This window comes from Egretta garzetta, unplaced genomic scaffold (genome assembly GCF_000687185.1).
Source record: "Egretta garzetta isolate BGI_Z169 unplaced genomic scaffold, ASM68718v1 scaffold145, whole genome shotgun sequence".
Classification (NCBI taxonomy): domain Eukaryota; kingdom Metazoa; phylum Chordata; class Aves; order Pelecaniformes; family Ardeidae; genus Egretta; species Egretta garzetta.
The window spans coordinates 341,972-367,191 of NW_009259687.1; the positions used below are offsets into that span (position 1 = coordinate 341,972).

At 45.5% G+C, this 25,220-nt stretch overlaps 1 protein-coding gene across 2 annotated transcripts; it reads left to right on the forward strand.

Annotated features, from left to right (window-relative positions):
* Positions 1-10,280: 10,280 nt before the first annotated feature.
* DMBX1 (diencephalon/mesencephalon homeobox 1) lies at positions 10,281-17,194 on the forward strand. 2 transcript variants are annotated; one of them, XM_009638797.2, is made up of 4 exons: positions 10,281-10,447; positions 14,580-14,775; positions 15,968-16,322; positions 16,794-17,194. In XM_009638797.2, the coding sequence occupies exons 1-4, from the start codon at positions 10,296-10,298 to the stop codon at positions 17,192-17,194; spliced, it is 1,104 nt and encodes a 367-aa protein (XP_009637092.1). In that variant the 5' UTR covers positions 10,281-10,295. The 2 variants fall into 2 exon arrangements, with proteins under 2 accessions (XP_009637092.1, XP_009637093.1); XM_009638798.2 differs by having other exon boundaries at positions 10,287-10,449; positions 14,597-14,775.
* Positions 17,195-25,220: the final 8,026 nt, after the last annotated feature.

Here is a 25,220-nt window from a genome sequence, read left to right on the forward strand (position 1 = left end):
CCTTGGCAACTGCACTTGATTCGGTGCATGGATCCAAACGCTTACGGGAAAGGAGGCATTACACGCACTGCCATGTTCCCCAGCCCCTGGTGCCTCTGCTCCAAACTCCAGTTTGTGGCCCTGGTTTAAGGTGGCACAAATCTTCCCCCCAGCCCCTCCTTCCCAAAGCCATTGAACTCAAATAGCTTTTTTTTTTTTTTTTTTAGCAGTAGGAAGAAGATTAATGTTATTGCTTGTAAAGAAGGGAAAATTAAAATTTCTGGTTTATTCTTTAAGGTTTTAAAAGTGCCCCACAGTTGCGTAGCTTGTTGGAGCTGTCTTTTAGGAATTGTTTTTTTCTTCTTTTTGACTAAGGTAGGGCTTGTCTGTCAGTTTGCCTTATAGCTGATCTTCATCTGAGCAGGAACAGTTGCCACCCTGTGTTTTGTGACTCGTTTTGCATGCTATAAGCACCGTCTGCAGGGGCAGACCCAGCGTCCAGCAGTACTTCCAGAAACATCCTGGGTACAGGCTCCCAGCTCCTGTCTCCTTCAAAATTTCCTTTTCTTGAGATGTCTCCGAAATCAGATTCAAGCAAAATTGCACTTGGTGCCACAGCTTTGCAGCTGCTCAGCTCACCAGCTGAAAGAGCACCCAGCAAACTCATTTCGTGCCCACTGGGTTAAACCCCAACGATGCGGCGCAGACCACTGCATTTCACGAAGACGCGTTGCGCTCTCCTCCTCTCGTGCGTATCTCACTGCCTTCAGTTTAACACCCAGCTTACATTTACTTGATGAATAGTGATGGCAGGTGGAGAATTGCCCTCCCTCCGTGCCTCATCCCAGTTGCTGCCCTCGGAGCCCAGCATCTTGGCTGAGGCATCGCTCTGGGAACACCCAGAGGAAGCACGCGTTCCAGCTGGTAGCACCTGAGAGCAGCAGGAGAGGAGCTGGGAATGCCTTTCACTGCCTCAGCAAATCTTTACAAAGCTATCTGTCAGGGCCATCCTCTGCCAGGGCTTCTTGTAGTGACTGATCTCCCCTGTTAGGGCTCAGGGCTAGATCATAAGATCAGCCTCGTGGTTCTGCTGCCCAGGAGAGAACGAGGTCCTGGTCACTAAATGTCGCAGGCTTAAAAACATATTTTGACACAGAGCTGCAGATCCTTCTCTTGTTAACAAGACCATTGTCATGGGTAAAATCTTGTGAGATATTGCTCCATCTTCCAGGGACAGTGGAGATTCCTGAATCCCCACCAGCAGCCCCAAGGAGCTGCCTTCAAGCCACTCACTTTGCTCATGCAAGCGATCTGCGGTCAAATACACCACAGGCAAAACTCTTTGGGGGACAGAGAGCGGGCAGTGATCCACCCGTCGTGCTGCCAGCAGCCCTGCAGAAGGGCAGCATTCGGGAAATCTGGATCTCTCCCACGGTCCGGTTTGGAAAATTTCCTCTGCCAGCGCTAAGGCAAACAAAATGATGTTTCCCAAGCAAAGTCATTTTCACAAAAACGAGAGGAAGGGCTGAGCCAGACAAGCTGTGTGCAAACACAACTAAGCCAGAAACATGCATGTTTTGGAAGGGGAGAAAGTACTTTTTTTTTTTTTTTTTGCGTATACACACCCGAGTGAAACACTTCAAGCTGTTTGTGGATTCAGTGGTTTGCACAGCGCTGTAAGGTTTCCGAAGTCAGGGCCGGTCTGGAGGCAGAGATGCCGTCAGGTCTCGAGCCCGAGAGCAGCCGGCAGCGCAGGTACGCGGGGGCCTGGCTGCAGCGGGATGCTGCTGCGTTTCACAGCCTCAAAGGCAAAGCGTGCGGCAGCAGCGCTGGCAGAGCTGGGGCGGCGGGGACTCAGGCTCCTCGGGGTTGGTCTGGGCTGCAGAGTTCAGTTTCCATTGTGATATTAATCATAAGAAATCTAAAATGCATGGTTGTGTGGTGGTTTGTTTTTTTTTTTTTTGCTCTCAACAGAGCTGGAAGCAGAATGAGATCCTGAAACTAGAGCCAAAGTGATGTTTGTATCAGGAGCTTTTCTTATTTACCCAGGAAAATATTTCTCCTTCAGTATAGACTACAAGAGCCTTCACTGAGGGTTGAGCGCTGCTCTGAAGGGGAGAAGGGAGGTGCATTTACACTGACTTGATCTGTAAGCACTGATTGTCATGTGTAAATTATGGCAAGCAAGAGATTTAGCACCACAGTGATGTTTTGTGATCTCAATCCTGGCTCTGCCCTGCAAATCGCTGGGCTCCAAGCCTTAAAACCTATACCTGGCTCAAAAGCAGAGACTTTAGGGGGTGTCTTTATTTTATTTTATTTAATTTCAGACCTTGCGAGCCTGCCCTTTGAAGCATGCCTCTGCAAACAGAGGCACTGGAAAGACTTTTGCTGGGCACAGGCTAATCAGTCACTTGGTTCTGTTATCTGGGGCTGGGGGATGGATTATTTTGCAAAAGCCTTAAATAAAAATCACAGCAACTGATGAGAGTTACCTGTGTCAACCAAGGCCTGTTATCTCGGCCGTTTGCAACCTGGTGTCTGAGCTTGTAGAGCCCTGCAATAGAAGTTCCCTGTCTCAGCAGGATGCTCGGACATTTGTTTTATAAAGCTCACAAACCCTCTCACGTCCCTGTTATGCTTCTGCTACAAAAAAATGAACATTATGGATAGGGTTGCTGTGCTCTCCAGCAACACAGCCCTGACAGAGGCAATTATTTGACAAGGTCTACCCAAAAACTGTGGCGCTGTCCCTAACTGGAAGTATTTCCGAATTTCAGCTGCTAGCAAACCTCCTGGTTTTAAGAAAAAAAAAATCTTTTTCATTTATCCTAAGATCAGTAGCTGAACATGAGCTGCAAGAATTGGTGTAATCAGTCAGGTTTTGCTTTCGGTGGGTTGCGACTTGTTCAACTAGACCAGGTCTAATTAAGATCTCACTCTGCACCAAGAAGCTAACTACACTTAAATCCAGGGATTTACACAGGTGTAAAAATATTGCAGGAAGATTAGAAATGGGGAATCTTGATTTTTTTGAGAGCCGTTCTCAATTCCTTTATTTCAGTTATAAGAGAAGTCCTTTGGAAGCCTGGTTTTATGGTGCATGTTGCTCTCGGACTTTGACGTTTGAATGAGAAAATATGATGTGTTGCAGTATTTCAAATTATTTATATTTCATCCACTACAAAGGTGAGATTGTTTCCTTAGACATTCAGCAATCTCACATGAGGAACAAAACTGATTTATAACATGCTGGTTATTATCTTATGTGATTTTGGACCTTTATATATCTTAAAGATTTAGGGATATATATAAAAAAAAAAAGATTGAAGAAAACCTCTTGCAAGGATCATTTATTCAGAACCCCCCAGGTATGTAATTCATTTAGTACCAAATACATATAAACCCGATGTCTGTATATAGAGTGAGCCTATTTTCCTAGGCTGTCAGATAAGCAGAGACAGAGATTCATCATTTATCTTGCCGATTTAAAGTGTTTCTGAATAAGGACTCAAAGCATAAAATCATAAAGCAGAACAGCTCCGGGGGGACGGGGGGGTGGGAATATTTCGTTGTGATTTTATTTTCGATGATGTTTATTGCCAGCAGTAATAAGGGGGACGTTGTTAGCGCAAACCATTTGCTGTTGTTCCCCGTTAGTGATGAACAACGGGCTCCTGTGCTTTGCATAAACACGAGCAGCGATCGGTACCGCCCGGGCAGGCGCTCGGGCTGGAGGATGGCAACTTTTCTTTTTACCTGACAGGGCTGCTCCTATTCTTTTCTGTCACCTGCAGGACCCTGAACACCAGACAAGAACACCAGACTTTTCTTTCATGACTTTTTTTTTTTTTTCCCCTGATGCTTTTCCCATGTTCAAGCTGTGTTTTGCATCGGGTCACAGAACCCAAGACAGTGCCGAGCTCTTCCAAACTTGAAGTGTATCTCTGGCAAATCTCTTCATCAGTAATGAACTGTGGTGTTGAAACGCACTTCTACCAATGAGCTGCCAAAGTCCAGGTGTAAATTTTTTAGTACAGCTTACTTCCCACTTAAAGAAGGCCTCATACACCCCCCCCCATCACCAACCCTCCCAATTTATGGACAGATTTAATGGAATTAAAACATAACAACCCACGGTGCCCACCAGTCAAAAGCAGGCTCTGGTATCCTCTTCTTGACTTCTCTATGCAAAATTTAGTGGGTTTAGCTCATAAGTTTTATAACCCCATTCTTCATGATGACACTTGAGCATCTTGTGTAGGTCAATGAATTTAGACTCAGTACTTTTTTTGAGTTTGGGATGGCTCAGTATTTGGAGGGACCAACTGAAGGGAAAAGAGAAAATGGTCCAAAGCCCCTGCAAAGCTTCAAGTCCTACATCCAGCCTCAAACTCCTCTCGCCCAATGGTGTTTGCTTCAGAAGGGCAAATGTCTTGTCCTAGGTGTTTGGGTTTTTTTTAATTCTACCTGGGAAAACTGGTGAGAATAAGCTACTGAAGAAAATTCCTCCATCTTGACTCAGTTTAATTTGGGGGGCAGAAGGGGTATGTTACTCCAAAATAATGCCCTTGAGAAAAACCAATGTCTTGGTTTAGAATTCCTTCCCTCCAGAGCAGCGTTGGCACCGGGAGCTGCCATGGGTGTCCTTACCCAGGACAGCTCAGCATGGGGACAAGCTCTCCAGCCTTGACACGAGCTCTGGGGCCAGCATGAGTGATGTTTGGGTTTGCCAGCTGCAGGGATCAATATATTTCTCCCCTAATGAATTTTGCCCATTCTGTGTTTTTGTTAAAGGCCTGGTGTGTGGCTGGCACGTGGAGCCAGGTACAGACTGATGGCGTTTTGATGGGGGGGGTGAGGGGGTGAAATGAGGAAAGGAGCGAGCAGAAAATGTCCCTTGCTCTCAAATTCTTGGGTGCAGTTAATACAGATCCAGGGTGGGATTCGTGGGTTTGGGGTTTTTTTTCCCCTTGATAGAAGGAAAAATATGGATGTTTTGTTACAAGATACTTTTCAGAAAACTTCAGTATCTCTTTTTGAAAGCTGTTTTGTTTTTCCCAAATCTGTTTCAATTCCACACATACACAAGCACAAGCTCCTAGGAACAGGAGTTTTCACCTGGCGAGGAAATGTGTGTTCTCTCCTCTTCGCATCTTGTCTGAGGACAGAATTATGTGCCTGGATACGAAATTAGTTACCAGTTAAATAGGGAAACTTAATGCCTTTTACAAAAGTTGAGAAGCCAAAGCTGATAATATCAAAGCCCAGGGCCAAATTTCCCCTATATGCTACGCTGTTAAATGGTATACAATAAATTGCACCGCTCCTGTGCTATATGACTTTATGGGAACCTGAGGTTCTCAAGGCCAGTGTTGGGGTGGACGGGAGCTGTGTTGCGGCTGGAGCAATGGAGCTCTCCTCTGGGATAACGGGGTTCCCATTCCTTGCTGGTGAATGTGCAAACTGTTTTGCATCAGATTGAACAGCAGCAGCTGAAGAGAGAGTGGTCTGCTCTCTGGATTAGTCTGGGATGGGTAGAGACCTGCATCACCTGGCCTCGAAGCAACGCAGAGGATGGAGGAACCTGGGTTTCTCACAGCCAGCAGCAGTCAAAGCTAAAGGGAAGCCCTGGTCCCCTCTGAGGCTGGATCCTTGCAGGACACAGTCCCTGCAGTCTGAGGGGTCTGCAGGCTTGGGAAGAAAATGGGCACAGCATCCTTGGTGAAAACTTCGGTGAGAGGTAAAGGCCATGGGGGAATTTTTGGGTCTGAAGGTAGTGATGCCAGGATTGTAAAGGCAGGGTCTGGCACAGAGCATGGCGTGGAGACCTTACAGCCTGGTGCTGCGAAACATGGGTATCTGGGAGAGGGCAAGTCTTCTGATGCCAGGATGGATGCATCACCGCCGTGGCCCTGAGGGGCCGTGCAGAAGGAAATGGCCTGGCCCAGGAGGTACCAGCCCCCAGCACCGCACGGAGGCATCCATCCCCCCTGTGCTGAGCAAGAGCTGCAGGATCAGCCCGCAGGCTCTCAGCAGGGGCAAACCCAGGCCACCCTCACCATAGAGAGAGGTTTTCCTCTCAACTGTTATTTTCCCGCACCTTTCCTCAGCTCCCATCTCCTTTCTCTACCGCTCCCAACTCTTCAACAATCTCTGATGCACAAAATGCAAGGCATCCCCTTTCTTTCTGGATGGACCCTATGTTACGCAGCTGTATGGACAACTGCTCAAGCCCATACCCTTCCACAAAGCGGGAGCTCAAACTTTGCTCTCGTCCTCCTCCTGGCTGCGGCTGTTCCCGAGGCCCTCCAGCCACCCAGAGACATAAAAGATGCATTTGCAGATTTTGAAAATTAAAACCATCTATACAGCCAGTGGGGAGGGATCAGCTTATTTGGTTGCTTAATGAAATATAAAGATTATTTTAACCAGTGTAAGCACTATTCGACAGCTTGTGAAACACAGTGGTGGCTTGATGAATGGCCTTCTCCATTAAAAAAAATTGCTGCATGATGTCTTTTAAATATTTAATTTATTGGGGTTGGAGTATGCTCAGCGCTGACAGTTAAATAGGAGCTGTTTGAGGTCTCCGTTAACTTTGCTTATTAGGCTGAACAGTCTCGCTCAGTAAATGCAAGATACCTCCTTTTCCCTCATTTTTTATACTGAATATGGGATGATACGTCTGCTGCACAAGCGGGTAGGAAGTTCTGCCTGTCGTCGGCACTGCAGCACACCAGGCAGTTATCTCTAAAGCTGTGATGGGTATTGATGCCTGCCCTGAGTCCATCATTATTAAGTTCCCTGCTTTTTATTTTCTTTATTTGTTATACAATGCACTTTATTCTAGGCCACCCAGGAGAGTTTGTTCAGACATGCATGTACACACAAAAGCATCTTTTAACAATCAAATAAACTGAAAAGTGGAAACACTGGGCTCTAGACACAACAGCATTAGCAGTGTCCTCGGAAGACTGTATAGTACAGGAAAATTCCCTTCCTCTCCCTCTTAATTTTTCCCTTAATGTGCCAGCTTGGTACACAACCAACGGCATGCAAGGGGGATTAGAAAACAAACAGGCATTTCTGTGAGTTGGGAGTCAAAGACACTTGGCCTCCCACGTATCTCCCAGCAAAGCTGAGCCCTAGTGTAGATTCTCCAGCGTCTATTAAGGATGGAGGTCTGGCAGCAGCCCAGGGCAGTTAATGGGTTCCGTGTCCTCAAATGGTTTTAACGAAACACACAGGAATTTAATAAGCTTTGAGACCTCCACCCCACCGTCCAAAGCTGGCAAAACCACCAGCCAGTTCAGGAATTAGGGGGTGGGAAGGGAGGAGGCAAAACAAAGATGCAAACTTCTGTCTGTCTGCCTGCATTGGCCAGGAACACCAGTCCTGCTCTTGGACTGTGAAAGCGAAGCAGCGAACGACTCTCCAGACGGGTCTGGAGATCTCACTGCCGACAGGGACCGGTGGAGCGCTGCTGCCTGCTGAGCCGGCTTGGTGCACACTGAGCGCTGCTCTGCTGCAGGCTGGGGTGGGATGGTGCTCTTCGGAAACGAAATGTGCCAAGGACGGGGTGAGGCTGCGCTGCAGGTGCCACCAGAATCATCCAGGGTAGTGTCCTGGTCGGGGACCTGCAGGTCCTCCCCAGGTGATGGAAGATGTCCTCTGTGGCCACGTCAATGGCACTTCTCACTGGGATACGCTCCTGTCCCCTAGCATGTGCCACCAGCAGCCAAGCTGTGCTGTCCAGCAAAGCAACATCCCTGCCGTGGTTTTGCTGTGTACCCATCATGGGGAAAATACAAATGCCAAAAATCTGTGGACATGTGAAGTCCCTCGCTTTGATTGGAGAACCAGTGAACAACATTGGCATTGCTTAGGTCTTCCTTGAGCTCGATTAGAGAGCAGAGCTATGGCATTCTTGTGTTTAGGTCAGCATCTGAACCAAAAATGTCCTTTTTCACAGTGATTCAGCTTAGGATAGTGTTGGCATCTTCTCCTGTTAGAGTGGAAAAAACCTTGATAGGGTGGAGATGACGGTTATGATTTTGTTTTGGGGATATCTTTGCTTTTCTAAAAATTAAGCTTGGCTAAATTTTGAAGGGAAACATTTTGAAAATGAATTCAAAATTAATTGCCTGGATACCATAAAACAAAGCGGACCTGATTTTCCCCTGCTTTCCAGAACCAGCTCCAAAATATGTCCCAGGCACCCTTAAATGCATTTTTCAATAAATCAGCCAGTCATATAAAAATTGTCTGCCTGTACTTCGAAGTAGGAGGTAGGGTTTTTTTTCTTATACTCTTATATAAGATGTGGTAGGAAAGAATATGACCAGTAACATTCTCCATGGGCCGTACGGATGTGGCTGGCATTTCAGAGAGTGAGGTGGGATGTGAGTCCCTTCCAACTTGAGATAATCTATGATTGATAATCTATGAATCTATGGTTATCTCATGTAGTTGATGGATAGCCACCAAGCTTTTTTTTTTTTGAGTCTAAAACTAAAGAATAATTGGGGAGTGAATCCAGAGTGGGCGAACAGGGAGACACAAAGCAGATGAAGGTGGCATCAGGGTGTGTATCAGATCTTTGTGGTGTAACTACACCTGGATCTGTCACCCTCCACCAGTGCTCTTGGCACTGAAGTGATGTGGTGGAAGAGCAGAAGGCACTCGGGGAAACAGGACCACGGTTGAGTGCTAGATTCCTAAATTACTGGTTTATAATTACCGAGCCTCTTTGATAAGACAATCCCAAAGGCAACACTTGTACTCATGACGCAAAATCCCTCAGTCAAAAGAACCCATCCCAGATCAATGAGGACCATCCCTGAGCTGGCAGGGTGTTTGACCAAACTCCAGCTGCATGGCTTCTCTCCTCCATTCCTGGGCACCATGATGGAGAGGTGCTTGCAAGGGTGAAGCCAGAAGATGCCCCAGGTCATTGCTAGACCCTACAACACAGAATTCAGCTGCTTTTCCCAGGAACTGCAGCTTGGTCTCTGGATGTTAAACAAGGTCACTCCATGTTTGTGCTTCCTACATCAAGGTGGTTTGGGAGAGAATGGGAATTCAGAGCAGGGGGGGCAGTGACACCAACTCGTTTCCATTCCTCTCTCTTCACCGAGAGTCTGTCCTCCATGGTATAAATCCTCTACAGGCAAAACTGAAGGTTTTTCCTCAGGAAATAAAAAAACAACACATAATTTTTCATGCAAATTTTTGCTATTCAACACATCAGGTTTCTCATAAAATCACGTGAGTTGAACCACCTCCCTCCAGTGATCAAAACCTGTTTTTGAAGAGGTTTCCTAAGACAACCTGTCTGCTTTCCCTAAGTTAGTCCAGGCGGACCTCTTTCTCTGAACGGTCTGACTTCTCTGACTTTCCAGACGACGGCTGGCTTATGTAAATGGTGTTTTTAAAATTGTATTTTCTGGCAAAAGTTTTACAACTTCCTTCCGATGTCTTACAAACTACAGAAATGACATCCTGGAGGCCCTCAGTCATTTATAACATGGATGAATGAAGCATCATTCAGCTTTTGAGATCAATATTAGCTCAGTTTTACAGATGGTCTGTAAGGAAAAAAAACAGCTTGAAGTTTCATGCAGAGCCCACAGAAGAAAAAAAGCCATTAGTTTTTTGAAATAACTTCCTTGCTATTGAGCTATGAAATGTCAGCATCTATTGCAAACTTTAATTCCCTCTTTAGCCATAACATTTTTGGTCCTATTATGCTACAGATATTTTTTATTTACACCCCATGTTGGTTTTGGGGTTTTTTTCCCTTTTTTCTGTATCATTTGTGTTTTCTTAAGAAGAACCTGAAGAAAAATGAATGGAAATAAATCATGCGTAAGTGGGTTCAGATAAGAAAGATTATTTGACATTATAGCAATGGGATTATGGAACAGCCCACTGTAGGCAATGACAGGGACAAAATCCCAGCTAATTCTGGGATAGAGCTAGGTTGGTTTGTTAGAAGTGACAATATTATGATATATTTTATCATGGGATGTAAAAAAAATCCTTTGCCATCTTTTGTTAGGTGTATCATGACAGGGATACAGTCAGATGCTTGGAAGCCAGACTGTTGTCACTGGTGCTTTAGGCCTACAGGAAGTATTTTGATTCCTGTCCCAGAACCTGTTGGCATTGGGAGGTTGGAAGTGAGCCTTGCATGTGGCAGCTTAAATTTGAGCTCAGCATTTCCAAAGCTCTGCTGAGACACCAGGTCGCTGGGATAGCACGTTCCTAAGCCCCTCTCTCCTCTGGCTGCTGTTTTTCAGGTTTATGTCGCCATGCAGCACTATGGAGTGAACGGTTACTCCCTCCACGCCATGAATTCACTGAGTGCCATGTACAATCTCCACCAGCAGGCAGCTCAGCAAGCCCAGCACGCCCCCGACTACAGGCCCTCGGTGCATGCTCTCACCCTGGCGGAGAGACTGGCTGGTAAGAACAAGTCATGGCTTTTGCCATTCCCTGGGAAAAAAAAACCAAAACAAACTTGTTGCTTGCACTGAGTGAAATTCTTCTTCGGGAGCTGGGGTGTGACGTAGCCAACTGGCATGGTGTGCTCCTGAATACTGGCTGCCTGGCCAAGCTCTGCAGGTGACACATGCCCTCCAGCGTTTGCTGCCAGCCGACCACTGTGCCTTGCTGCAGACTGGCCTCCGATGGCTGGGGACCCCGGGGGTGAGAAGGGGTGCAGCCCCACTATATGGGATTGAAAAGAGAGAATTAAAAAGACACTGAAATACATTTTAACAAGAGAACAAAAAATAGCAGAAAATTTTGCTTTCTTGTTAGTAAATAATAACACAATGAATATGAGCATGCAGTGAATTGAATTCCCCCACTGAGGGGCCCAGGATTTGCATCCCCTAGCAGCCACCTCCTGCCATCCCAGGCCATAGCTTGTTCTTCCATGTTGCCCCTTCTTGCAACTATTTTCCATTTATTTTCCTACGATCCTCATTTGGATCTCCTTTGGGTCTCACCTCGACCTATTTCTTCCTGGAGATCCTAGACCTTGGCTTGGGTGATGCTTTCTTGAAGGCCCTGCTGACTCCCTCTGTGTTGCTGTTGTATTTTGCCTTCCATAAAAGAGCTTTTTTAGGGTCAAAGCAAGTCACATGTGGCTTTGCCCGGAGAGTGTTACTTACACAGCATTGCTGATGGCGGGACAGGAGGACAGGAGCCTCTGCTCCAGAGCATCTGATCCGTTTTTCTGTGTTCAGCCATGAGTGTAACAGCACCACGTTGATACTGTCATTAGAAGGAAGTGCAAAGTCCAGGTAGCATTTTATGATTTGGTAGGGGGAATTGTTCAAAAATAATTGATGGAGACCTGAGAATATTTGGTATGGTAGAGCAAATACGTCTGCTCTACGTTTCAGCCTACCACAAAACACCCAGATCTGGCTGTGATCATCAAAGGCTACTGCAGTGCAAATGGTCAACATCACCGTTTTGATCAGAGCTTGGACACAGTGTGGCAGAGCAGACCTGACAACCAATGTACTGAAACTAAAGGAAAAAGTTACCATAGATGTGATTCTAGAGACCTTCCCAGAATGGAATGATCTTCCCTGACTGTCTGAAAATTACACACCTTCTTTAAGATAGCTTTCTAGTTTTCTGATATTAAAGGAAAAAAAAACGTGGAATGACTCCTTCCAGCCTGGAGTAGATGGAAAAAATCATCTACTCAGACAGCTTTAGTGGACTAAATTTAAGAGTTATGGGATTAAGCCAAAATAAGGATGCAGAAGTTTCAGGATGGTCCTCTTAGGTGGGCACTCCACAAAGGCATGGTGGTAAAGGTCTTGGACTCTTTAGATCAATGAACCACAGCTGACACTGAAATCTTCATGCCAGCAGTGTTCCCTTATCCTGGTAGTGACCTCCTTAACCTGGTTCTTCAGACCACTCACTGTGGCCTGTGGGATCTCTGGGGGTCCATAGGGCAGAGCTGCAAGTCACTGCCCTCATCAAAAAAGAACCAAAGTGGGGTCAAGGAGACCTGGACTCTAATCCTGGCTCTACTGCTGGGCTGCAGGGTGATGACAGGTGGGCACTTTCCTTGTCCTAGTCGTCCATCCCCTCCTCCCCTCACCCTTTCAGCATGTAGGTGGTCATATGGGAGAAGATAGATGGTCCCAAACTCTGCAATATGCCTTGCAGACCTTGGTTCTCAAGGTGCCCCTTTCCTAGATGCAAGGATCTCCTGAAAGACTTTTGTGATCACCTGTACCTTTTATAGTAGAGCATGGAGGATCTAATGTCTTTTACCCTAACTAGGGTAAAAGCAGAGGGAGATTAAAAAAAAATAATAATAAAAAAGCTTTTCTCATATTCTTCTTGACCAGGAGATTCAATTGGTTTTTCTGACCTCTTATCTTTAAAATTAATAACCCACCTGGAAGACTTTCCAAATTAAATCCCACGGTCTCCTTGTTTGCTTATCACTGGCAGGGTAGGCATTATATACCTACGAGCTGGTTCCTTTGCAGTTGCTTCACATTCTATTACTTCTGAATATCTTTCAGTGCAGGCTATAGATCTCATTTGCCTTCCAGGGACAGTCAGAATAAAGCAGCACAAAAGCAAATGACCTTAAGTCAGAAAACAGAGGTTTCTGATTGTAACTGCAAAGCCTCACCTGCAATTTATATTCTCCTTCTTGCACAAAGCCTGAAAACATAGTTAAAACATTAAAATAATTGCTGGTTGGCTCTCGTTGGAGTGGCCAAACTTAATACATGAGCTGCCGCCTCTGGGGAGCTAGTAGGTCTAACCTTTACTCTAGGAATTTGGGAATATTCCAGCCTGCAGGTAGGGTGTTTAGCCAGTGTCCTTTCTCCTGATTTCTTGTACTTGAAACACACATGTTAGCTTTGTAAGACGTTTTGGGGTAGCTTCGATTTCTTGCCCTGGAACATCCCTTCTCCTTGCCTGGCCGCACTGCGAGCTGTGTCGGAATGCATCAAGGACGGTCTCTTTGCCTCCGAAGCAGCAGCTATTACCAGTGTTTTAACTCCCCAAGGAGCTCCGATACCTCGAACTCAAAAGTCTCTTGTATGCAAGCATTACATGTAGTATTTGGCCAAAGACCTTAAGCCTGATCCTGTCTTTTCCAGGTTGCCAAAATCACATGGCTTTGGCAATCGCCCAGAAAGGCGCTGTGAATGCTGACCTAGAATGAAACAGCTGGATGTTTGGAAGAGGAATGCTTGAGTAGTGCAAAGCTGATTTGCTACGCTCGTTAGCCAACATATTTGGGACCTGGCTGGGTGGTTCTGGGGCTGGTCTGACAGCAGGTTTTTGTTTACTAGTTACATTCATGCCACGATGCTCATGGCAAAGGCACAAATAAACAGCAGCAAGAGCCTTCGCCTGATAATGCTGACTTTTCTCCCTGTTAGGTTGTTTTCTGCCGTGTTCATTCCTCCCTTCTACTGGAAGTCACATTCTTAACTGAATTAAAAATTATACCAGACACGGCTCTTTCTGCATTTCCTCTTTGAGAGCAAATCTCTCGCCAGACTATTTCATTCCAGTGCTGTAGCACAGCATGTCCCAACTTGCATAATAAAGGGTTTGGGTTTTTTTAATTTTAAAGTAACTTATTTTCATTGATTTAAGATCTTTCTACTCCCACTAGCTGTTGTGCAATAATAACGCCTCTGGTAAAATAATAAGCCCTTTACTGTTGGCCTCAGATTTTCCCTAGTCTGAATTTCTTTTCTGCCCTCAATTTTGCAAGCATGGTTTGCAAAGTCAGACCTTCTGAGTAGCTCCTCTGCTGAGAAGAGTGCCGCACATGAGCTCTGGGCTTGCATCAGTGGGGCTGGGCTTGGTTCCTGGCTGGTGTTTCTACCCCAGATGCTGGAGAGTGTCCGTGCTCGCTAAAGCACATGCTGTCAAGCTAAGCACACATAAGCACAAGAGCTTAAGTGCTTTCCTGAACCGGAGCCCAGAACAACTCTCCAATAGCATGCCTTGAAGACTACACTGAGCTACATATGAGACACTAAAGAAGAGCCAGCTCAGCCTGGTTTCTGGGAAGATGCATGCCTTCAAATGCAGCTGCATTCGAGCTGCATGGACTCCTCCCACCGACCAGCACAGAGCACCACGGCAGCGTTGAAGCCTGCTGAAGCTCTGCCCTTGGCTTCAAGGAGAACATGACGGATAATGTTGGGCCCCTCTCTTGGTTAAAATGGTGAATCTCCTCACCTCGTTTTTAATTGTGTAAATGAAAGAAGCTTATGCCACGGTGGGGTCTGGGCATCTGCGTGTCCTGCCCCACTGATGTTGGAGCAGATTGGCTTATTTCAACTAAATTTAGCATTGGAGTCTCAACAGTTTCCACAGCTGTAATAGAAAAAGGCTTTCCAGTCAGAGATTTTATCTCCTTGGGCACCTCAATTAACCAGCAAAATGCATGTATGTGTTTTATTAGATCTAGAGCCATGAAAAAAACATTTTGTATGTTCTTCTGGTGTTAGCAACTGCTTTATTCGACTGTCAGCATACAAATTCCAATAATTAAATTGGCCACTTTTCTTGTCTTCCAACGGCTGTACATTTCAAGACATCATTTTGGAGGCACGTTATGGATCGCAGCACCGCAAACAAAGGCGAAGTCGCACGGCCTTCACTGCCCAACAGCTGGAGGCACTGGAGAAGACCTTCCAGAAGACTCACTACCCAGATGTGGTGATGAGAGAGCGGCTGGCTATGTGCACAAACCTGCCTGAAGCCAGAGTCCAGGTACTGATATTCTGTGGGTTTTTGAGTGGGGATGTTTAAAACAATATAGTGGGGTTCCCAGAGGGTTGGTAGCTCCTTTATCCTTTCAAGATTCTTCCAGTGTAACCAAAGATTTTGGGGCAGTAAAGTTGTTGGGGGGGTGGGGGGGAGGAGATAAAATTATCCGAAGTAACACATCTGCTAAAGACATTCTTAATCCACACGCACATTTTTTAAATTTAGGATTGTCTGAAGTGTGCACTGGTTTTCATTTGTTCTTTCACATTTCTTTGGGGAAAATTTTAGAAACATCAACAGAATTTTATTTATTTATTTATTTTCAAGGCTCTTCTGGCTTTCTCAGAAGACCAGAAACCCAAGTAATTCCAGCTGCTCTTTTCCACCAGTGTCAATATTTGTAACATCTCAGGCCAAGGTTTGGTTTTGGGTTTTTGTTTTGTTTTTTTTTAATTTCAACTAGTGTAACATGCTGCATAACCTGCTGGTGGGGAGGTCCTTGCATTGCTGGGGTTTAAAAGGCTAAAGAGCAAGTCCTTCAGGATGAAGTGGATAAGTAGTGGAAAAAATAGTTTGTTTATATAAATGTCAAAACATTTTGATCTTCAAAATTTTTGTTTCCTCATCTAACGAACCAAACAACACTGACAAGATTTGCAAATGTATTTCTCCCAATCCATGTCTACTGATTTAGGTTAAAAATATGGATTTTCTTCTCCTTCCCTAAATTCAGTTCCCAGATAACGGCTTATGCCTGTAATGACTTACTTCGAGTGTTGCCACCATAGTTTTGGTACGCTTATAACCGAATGGTTTTAGAAACTAACAGAGCACTGTACTGTAAGCCAGCGTAATGCCATCAGACTCAACTACAAGACATTCTGGTTGGGCACAACTGCCTGACCAATTTAGAAAAAAAAACCCAAAACCCCAGAAACAACACCAGTGGAATGGCTTAAAAAATCAACATAAAGGCTGGACATTTAAAAAAATACATTTTCTATGCTATTTGTAGAAGCACTGAAAACAGGTAGAGCTCTAAGATCCAGCAAAGTGCAATGACATTTGGGCACAGCGGGCTTGCAGTACCTCATTACTTGGGGTTCCTCCTGAAGCTCCCAGGCTGAATGATGCTGAATTTGGCACTAAGCAGGATTCTCACCAGTTTTCTCCCTTGTTCTTTGTGGTATTGAAGGTTTGGTTCAAGAACCGGAGAGCCAAATTCCGGAAGAAGCAGCGTAGCCTGCAGAAGGAGCAGCTGCAGAAGCAGAAGGACTGTGAAGGGAGCCACAGTGAGGGAAAGACGGAGCCGCCCATGCTGGAGACCCAGGCCACCACCCCAGACACCGAGAAGGTCCAGAGCCTCCCAAGTGAAGTAGGCACAGATCTCAACCTAACCCTGTCGGAGCAGTCAGCCAGCGAGTCAGCGCCTGAGGACCAGACCGACAGAGAGGAGGAGTTTAAGAACACCTTGGATGAAGCTAAAGTGGACAAGAGCCCTGGTGTGGACAGCAAGGCTTTGAACTGCAAGAGAGCAAGCCCAAAAGCAGGTGAGGGGCAGCATCTTGATGGGGGTTGGTGTCAGGACCTGGCACTCCTAAGGGGCATGCTGGTAGTTGGGTATAGTCCCTTATTCCCTATGGTGCGGGTGCTTGCAGGTAGGCTGCCCAGACTTATCTTCTTGTCCCCAGCACTAAGCAGGACCCACAGAGGGCATGATGACTATTGTGGCAGGAGCACAGAAAGAGAAAAGACCTTCTGCTCAGGTTAGAGCTTGGGGAGAGCAGTGACCAGCGACAGCAGGAAAGCCATAACGAAGAGGTCAGCCCCATTTCTATGCTGTAAGAGGCTAAATATGGAGCAGACACGTTTGGCCCTCCTGAGCTAACACAACCCCTCTTGTTTGTCCTCCTGATGCAAGACAGAAGCCCATGCTGCAGTCCCAACCCTACTGGGGTGCAGATCAGCACCTGCATCCAGCCTGTAGAAATAACCCCCATCCCCTCTGTCTCCTGCTACAGAGTCCCCTATCAGCACGACTGTGACGCCTTCATCCAGCAGTGGCCTGGCTCAGACTCACTCCTACTCCTCCTCACCCCTGAGCCTCTTCCGCCTGCAGGAGCAATTCCGCCAGCACATGGCAGCCACCAACAACTTGGTCCATTACTCCTCCTTCGAAATGGGGACACCATCTGCCATGCCCTACTTGGGCATGAACGTCAACATGGCGCCGCTGAGCTCCCTGCACTGTCAGTCGTACTACCAGTCGCTCTCCCATGCTCAGCAGGTCTGGTCCTCACCCATCCTGCAGGCCTCCAGCTCCCTTCCAAGCCTGAACAGTAAAACAACGAGTATTGAGAACCTAAGGCTCCGGGCAAAGCAGCATGCGGCGTCCCTTGGGCTTGACACCCTACCCAACTGACTGCCAGATGAGCTACCATTGCCCACCAGAAGATGCACCAGAGGTTGGCACTAGACACGCCACTCCTTGAACCCCCACCCACCCTCATCTCTTCCTGGAGTAAGGTGCTCCCTTTCAGGGAAAACTTTGCATTTATTAACGTCTTGTTAGCACCACAATTGCATCAGACATTGCTACTGGCCTGGTCTTCGCTAAATATTTAAGGAGGAAGGGGGAAAGGATATGTTTAGACAGATGAACTGTCCTCTGGACTGCCGTGTGTTAAGCCTGTAACGTTCAGGAGAAGCCCCCTTTCCTCATCCTCGCGATAATGTGCCAACTGTGTTATAGACACCTTTTTTTGTTGTTGTTGCATTCTTTGGGAAAAGAAAGAGTCCTGCTTCGTCTTGTATATAGTTTATAATGTTGACAGCACCCATCACCTGTGTGTTACTGTCAGTGTTACAGAACTGTGACGTCTTTTGCTTTTATTCCCCCTTCCTTCTCAATTTTAGTAGCTAGTATCAAAGTCAGCCATCCTCCTGACCTCAGCTGGTAGCTATGTGCTCTTCTTGGGTCAGCATCCTAAAGGTTTTTGAGATGAAGAGAAACGATTGTGCACTTCACCGCTCCACTTCTCCCTTCTCTGCTAAAGCTAACTTTATGACAGCCGGGAAATGATGTGAAGGTGAATTTCCTGTTTAAGCACTTCCTATAAGGCAAGCATTTTTTGTTTACTTTTTAATAGCACTTGTTCGAAGACAAAGAACAAAATATTGGCCAAATGCTGCTGGCTGGGGAGAAAAACGAAAGCCAAATTCACAGGATTATTTTTGCTCTAGGTGGTTTCCTCTTTGACCTTCAGTGAAGTGTAAACTCCTCTATTTACAAATTACAGGGTTTTCTTTTTGGAGAGCATTTTGGTCTAACTTTGACAATAGAGAATAATAAAAACTTTGTATGAACTCCTGGTGTGTTCATACACCATGAATTATATGGTTCTTTGACAAAAACTTGATTAATGCAAGCTGTGTTTAGAAAAAAGCTCTGATCACCAAATTCTGCCCTCAAGCGCTGCGGCTTCAGAGACTGGTTAGCAAGTGAAAATGTAACAAGTGAAAAATGCTGAAATGCTGGAGGCAAAGCAGGTGATAAGCAGGAGCTTTATATTCTCTGGAGCTGAGGGAGAGTAGATAAACTTGCCAAAAATACAGGGTTTGCAAGTAACCAAAATTCACCAGCTTCAAAATCATTTCAGTGACCAGTTTCAGCCTCGTTTCTTTGGCATGACCCATCATTCAACCTGGGGTGGTTCTCCTTGCTGAGAAGCAATGTTTCTGTCAACTCAAATCACGTCGATTTTGTTTTGCCAAACCAAATAAATCCTTTGAACCCACTGCTGTTATCCTGAGCATTAGGGAGGGACGATTTCCAAATCTAATCTCTGCCATTGCCTAGGACCAAAAAATCCAGACCGACCCTATGGCAGATGCTGGGTTTGAATCCCAAGTGTGTCAGCCAGGTCTGGCACTAACACACCGAGCCAAGCTGTGCTAATTCACTGCAGATGATCTGCTGGTCCACATCTGATTTAAGCATAAATTGTAGACCCGTACCCTATGGCCCCTCTCACTCCTGCCTTACTTCACACCAGGGCAGAGCCAGGGTCAAACTACCTCTTAAAACATGGGGTAAAGAGTGTTTTCAGCTCCACTAATGCCTCTTGAAAAAGCATCTAACTCCTGCAAACACAGATATAAGAATAGCCAATTTTGGTGGGAAATTAGATTTTATCCCTCGTAAAGTTGTAGCAAGGGCAGACCTCTGGAGAGGGCTATTCAGTGACAACACCAGCTTCCAAGGAAAATGGAGCATCATCCTTAAATATTTCTGTTGTGCCAAACACTTCAGTCTTGGGGATTTCTCTCCTGCTTTGGTTTCCCTGACTTTGTCAAATCAGCCCCTGTGACTGACAGAATTCTCCACTTTTTCAAAACCAAATGAAATCATAGGAAGTAGAATTTTTGGCTGCCGCTTTCAAAGGAGTCTGATTAAATTAAAACCACCAATGTGCATTTAGTCTCTCCAAAAAGATCTTTTGAAAGTCCCAACTTTCATTTTTTTGGTAGCCTGTCACCCAAACGAGGGACACCAAAAGAAAGCTTTAATTTTTCTCCTCCCCCTTCCTCAAAAAGCCACATTCACCTTTATTTTTTCTGCCTTCTGCTAGCCTCAGTGCGTTTATAGGCTATGGAGTTGCTTTGCCAGAGCAGATCAACTACAAATTTAATTAACGCCGCTTCTGATGTTGTTCCCTGATGCCAGTCTAGGCTGAGCTGATAAAGCGAACAAGGGTGGTAATTGGCAATGAGACCAAATCTGGACTTCAGCTCTTCTTTAAGTAGTAGAAGATGCCCATGAAACTGCAGCTCATTTCAGTGGGTGTTTTGGGCTGAGAACAGAGTGTTGTAGCCGCTCTTGTGCCATCCGAGGTAAGACGAGCACCTCTCCTCTGCCCGGGTACCACAAGGCTGGAGAGGGCGACATCACCTCAGATCAGGGCAGATACAGCCTTACTGTAGGTCAGGATGGATACCACGGCATCCGGCACAGGGAGGTCGAAACACATGGATTTATGCCCTGCTTCTGCACGGCAGGGACACAGAGTGCAGGAGATAAGCTCGCTTGATCCGGCACTAGATTTGCTGTGATCCTCCAGAGGCAGAGGAGACCTTCCCCACCGAGCCATAGAGGGAAATGCTTCCCTGTGCCTCGGTGCAAAAATTCATTCTGACATTCACTGCCTTCACACGTCTTGATCGACCCTGGTGCCTGACCCCCTTCAGCCCCCATGGTATCGCTGACATCCTCACAGCAGGCTTGGAGCAGCTACCGGGAACTTCCCAGGCGGAGCATCTGGCACACCATTAAAACCACAGACATCAGGATGAGGCCAGCACAGCCCAGAAAGCAAACTGGGAGAGGAGACATCCAGACCTCTGTCACTGCCTAGGGATGCCTGCTCAGCGTCATCCTCATGGATGGTGCAGCAGCTGATCGAGGTACAGCGCGTCCTGGACCAGGGCATGAGAATATTTCTTACTCGGAGATTATTTCTCCCATTCTGAATCAGGATGAAATATCTAAAATTTTAAAATAAACAAAAGAAAAAATTGATTGCCTTAAATATATAAAAGCCCCTGAAGTATTTTATGCAAAGTTTGGATTTTATCTTCTTATGGTCAGAATCAAACACCCACAATGGGAGTAAGCTGGCATGTAAAGCCAAAATTGATTTGGAAATGCAAAGAAAAGCAAGAATTTAGGCTCCCGGCTTGCAAAAGTTTAATAATGAATTATCTGTCAAAACTGACTTTTCCCTGAAAATTGTTTTAATGCCTTTGGGCTTTGGGGCCTTTTCTGACCAAAAAAAAACCCCCAAACAAACCACAGGGAGAAACTGCCCATCAAGCCTGTGTATGTAGTGAGAAGACCGAAGGGAGCGATTCTGCATCATTCCTCTTTGAACTTTACAAACCTGAAATTCTTTTTTCGGGTGGGAAGAATTCCTGCAAATCCCCCCTGATTTGCAATGGAGAAGGTGAGATCTGCTTGTTCCCTTTCCTTCCACCAGCCCCAGCTATTTAGGAAAACAAGGTTGTTAATGGAGTCTCCAAAAAAAAAATGGAATGAGGTTTCCCTCCCCTCACTGTCCAGGCAGAGATCGGATGCATTTTAGCAAACATTGCAGCTGGATATAATAGAGTTTCTTCCATCACAGGCATAAAACACCCATAGTGTAACCCGGAGATCCTACCCCATCAGACAGACAAATTATTATGGGAGGGAAAAAAAGCTAGCTGTCTTCTCCGGCTGCTGCGCCAGCCTGCTGCCAGGGCAGGGCATCCCTGGTACCCTTTCAGCAGCAGGGAGATTAATGCAAAAAGCGAAGCAACATTTTGTGTTTCGTAATGCAAACGACCAAGCTGATTTTTTATGCATGAAAGGAATGCCAAAATAAATTCACAGCATGGCATGGAGGCTGGGAAAAGGATATGCCCGGTCCTTTAAAAACAGTGATGGAGAGACTGGAATAAAAATCTCCCTAATTCCTATTTTGAAATAGATTATGTATCTAGAGACTTCCCCTGCCGGTTTTCTCCCCTTCCCATGGCTTTGCTTACATTGCCTCTCCTCGGTGAACCAGCTACAGCTCCAAACCCTACTTACCGAATTTTTAAAGGTTTTAGCTACGGTCCTTGCAGGATCAGGGCCCAGGAAAAAATGGGTCACAACATTCAGGGTAAGAGTTTGCAGTTAAATTTCTTCTACTCTGCAAAAGAAGTCTGATAGGTATTAATAAAATCAAGGAGGTATTTAAACAGCACAGGAGAAATACTAAATACTTACTACCAGTGAGAAAAGATCCAGTAATGATGCTGGAAGGCAGAAAGGGAACCTCTTTTTCCTTCTTTTTTATTTTTTGGCAAACAAGTGGAAATATCCTTGATGGTGAATAGAGGAATAAAGAGGCAAGTTTTGCCTGTATTTCCCCCCTGAAAAAAATCATCATTTGCTGTATAGGAAACACAAAAGTGCTCCGAAACATGAAAATAGCTATCAACAAGCAGATCCCCCCCATATCTCATTTCTCGTGTAGGAATTTCACCATGTGAAAAATTTTAACTAGCTCCAGGTTTCTGTTGCCACCACAGCCAGCCCAAGAGATGCTCATCCTTGCTGAAGGAACACCAAAGTGGGTGGACACAGAGGAGGGAACTGGAGCTATTCCTGTCCCCATGTCCCATGTGTGGTACTTCCACTGACAATTTTGAGCAACTTCAGGACACTTCTGAAGAGTTCATACGCAAAGAATTAATTAAACCTCTGCAGAAAGGAAATGCAAATTCAAATCCAACATATTCTATTAGTTTAATTACAGTAGCTATGAAACATAACTCAATTAAGCTTGAAAAAAGCCAATTACAGAACTTTCCTGCTGGTTTTTACAAGCTGTGTTGATTTTTCTTTTCCTCCCTCCCTACCCCTCCATGTGCCCCTTGCCGATTTTTTATGATCCGTTCTAGAGCAACACAATACATCTCCTATGTTTTCTATCGAGTGAAAATAGCTATTCCTCTGAGCAGGTCTGCTCTCAGGCCAAATCCATAGCAGAGGGGTAAGAAAAGGTTGGTGCGATAAATAAACAACCCCTCCCCCCCCAAACAGACAAACAAACAAACACATTTCCAGCAAAGCTGGATCAAACATACAAGCAAAAAATCCCCCACTCTGATGTGTGTGTTCAACTTTCCCACCCTGTTACAAAACAGCCCAGCAATGACGAACGTCCTCTGTTTGCCACAGGCTTTGCCGACGCGTTGGTTGGTTCCCAGCTGCACAGAGAGCAGCGTCCTTCTTGTCCCCCGCTTTCTCAGGCTGCCCGGGGAAGAGATGCAAAAGCTGTGACGTTAATGCCACCTCCTCTGTATATGGGTGCCTCTCATTAATGAAGGCTTTCATTAATGCCAGCGCTTGCAAAGTAAGACTCAGCCACTGCTCTGAACCGCGGTGATGCTGTAGTGGAATAATTGAACTGATTTCAGCGGGGCAATGCCACAAAATTAAGCCCCAGAATTAATTTGTCAAGTATATAAGATTTGTCACACACTAACAAAAATGTACTATTTTCTTCTTTTAGTAGTCTGGGCTCCAAGCTAAAAGCCCTCGGCAAAAGCTTTTTGAGAAAGACACACATTAAACCCCCAGCAAGTTAAATAGTGCATCTGGTGCCCTACGAATGGCCAAAGCCTTTCCCAACTGCTCTAGCAACTGAGCAGGGCCATCTCATGCTGGAGAAGTTTGGATGTGTCTGTGCAATGGAAAATAACTTTTTGGTTTGTTTTCTCATGCCAGCAGGCCATCAATTTTTTTTTCCCAGCTTCTGACCCAAGGCGTACAGTTAGCTCCGAAGTGTAAGCATTTTTGTGTGTCAGACCTATCTTGCAAAGGAACAAAGGCTTTTAAAGGAGAACAAAAAGGAAATCAAAGTAATATACTGTACAGATCGCTGTAAAATTGAGCTGTAGTGTAAGACCTTGTGCTTTAGAATTCACTATCGAGGAACTCAAATGTGTATCATATTTATTTATTCTGGTAGGTAAAAGAAGGAGAAAAAAAAGAGTTTATATTCATTTCTGAAAAGCTGCAGCATGATGCTATGTACCAATTGTGCCAGTCCTGCTTTCTGTAAAATTATTGCCTGTTTTCATACTCCACTAATAAAAAAGAAAAAAAAAATCCAAGGAAAATTTATTTTGCAAATCCTTCATTAACTACTCAAGCTGATTGGCAGGGGTGACAATGCAAGCAGGCTGACCTGGTTTTGCACCTGAGCCATGTCACTGGTGGGCTATGAAGCATCTTCTGGTGCAGAAAACCTGGAGACGGGGTGTGGGTCAGGTGACGGCTCCGACATCGTGCTCCCCTGCCTGTCCCCACGACACAGCCACGTCCCTGCCGATGGTGGCGAGTCCCATCTCCAGTCAGCCAGGGGAGGCTGGGACCCCACAGAAGGGTCTGTGTGAGAAGGTACAGAATAACCAGCTTCTTGCTGTTGGGGACACTGTCTCCAGCAGAGGTAGCAGGTGAAAAGCCCCCTTTGGCTGCAAGACACTGAAACCATCGCTGCAGTACCTGTGTGAGGCAAGCACGAGGGGTATGCTCTCCTGTCGCCTTCCAGAACAAGCCAGGAGACAAATTCACACCTGATGGGGTGGTGATGGGAAAGACCTGACCAGAGAGCTTGTCTTTAAAGGCAATGGTGCAGGATAAATTTGACCATTCTCAAATGAATTGGGGCTTTCCTGCAATTTTGGAGATGTTTCTATTCTTTTGATGGAAGGCTTGTTCCATTTTCTAGGGCAAGCAGGCCAGGGTGGGCTGTGCTCGAGAAGATGGCAGAGATGCTTTTAAAAAGCTCATTCCTCTGTGTTGCTGCTCCCTCAGGGTTAGTTTGAAGATAACCTACATGACAAAACTTCTGCTTGGGCAATAAGTTGCTAGCAATGTCAAGGGCTTTCCATCTTGGCTACAGGCCTAATTTGAGGCCTTGTGAAGCTGTTGGGGAAAAAAAAATATGTTTCTGAATTTATTGAGATCTTCCTGAAGTCATCTGATAATGAAGCTCTTGAAAAAGAGTGAAATTATTGCATTTCAGAATGTCATCCCCCACTGATATGACTTCCCAGTTGCTTTTCCCAACTGTAGAAATATTGTAGAGCCAAAAGATAGTAGGGAAAAAGTCATCGGGAAGGAAAAGCAAGTGCATTTATAATAACAATTAATAACTTTTCTGATATTCTCAAGAAAAGTGACTTTCTCTTAATCCAGGAAGAGAGCCAGGAACAGTGGGAATATGGGCAGAGCCTGGGAACACCCCCTGCCTGAAATATTTTTGTTCCAATTTTTTTGACCCAGTTCCATCAGTTCCTTTGAGGACCATTTGACCGCATGCACCCAAAATACCAGCCAGCCACAATTATCCTAGACTGCAACCATTGCTATTTGTTTCCACAATAAAAGGACCATTAATCACTAGATTTCCTCTTTCACTGCAGTTACAGGTTTGCTTTGAATATTAAAAACCCTGCGGATAAGGCGAGTCTGTGACCTTCAAGGCCACCAAATAGCTCGGTCAAGTCCTGCCTCTGCCGAGAAGGATGAGCTATGAGCACGTCCTCACACCTGGTTATCTGCAATTAACCATAAGACCCAATTTTGTCCCCTGCACGAGGTCAATGAAGTAAAGTCAGCTACCCGCTAAAACTGGAACCCAAACTTGCAGGAAGTCCAAGGTGATGTTTTGGCCTTAAAAACCATGTCCAAAAGTTATCGGGAGGTTTGTTCCAGAAAAATACAATGTGAGGGGAAAAATAAGATTTGAAAGAGCTCCAGAGCTCAGTATTAACTGCACATGTGGCATTTTGATCCATTTCCATAAAGCATAACATAATATTTGCTAAAGAAGGAGGAGGAGGAAGGGGAA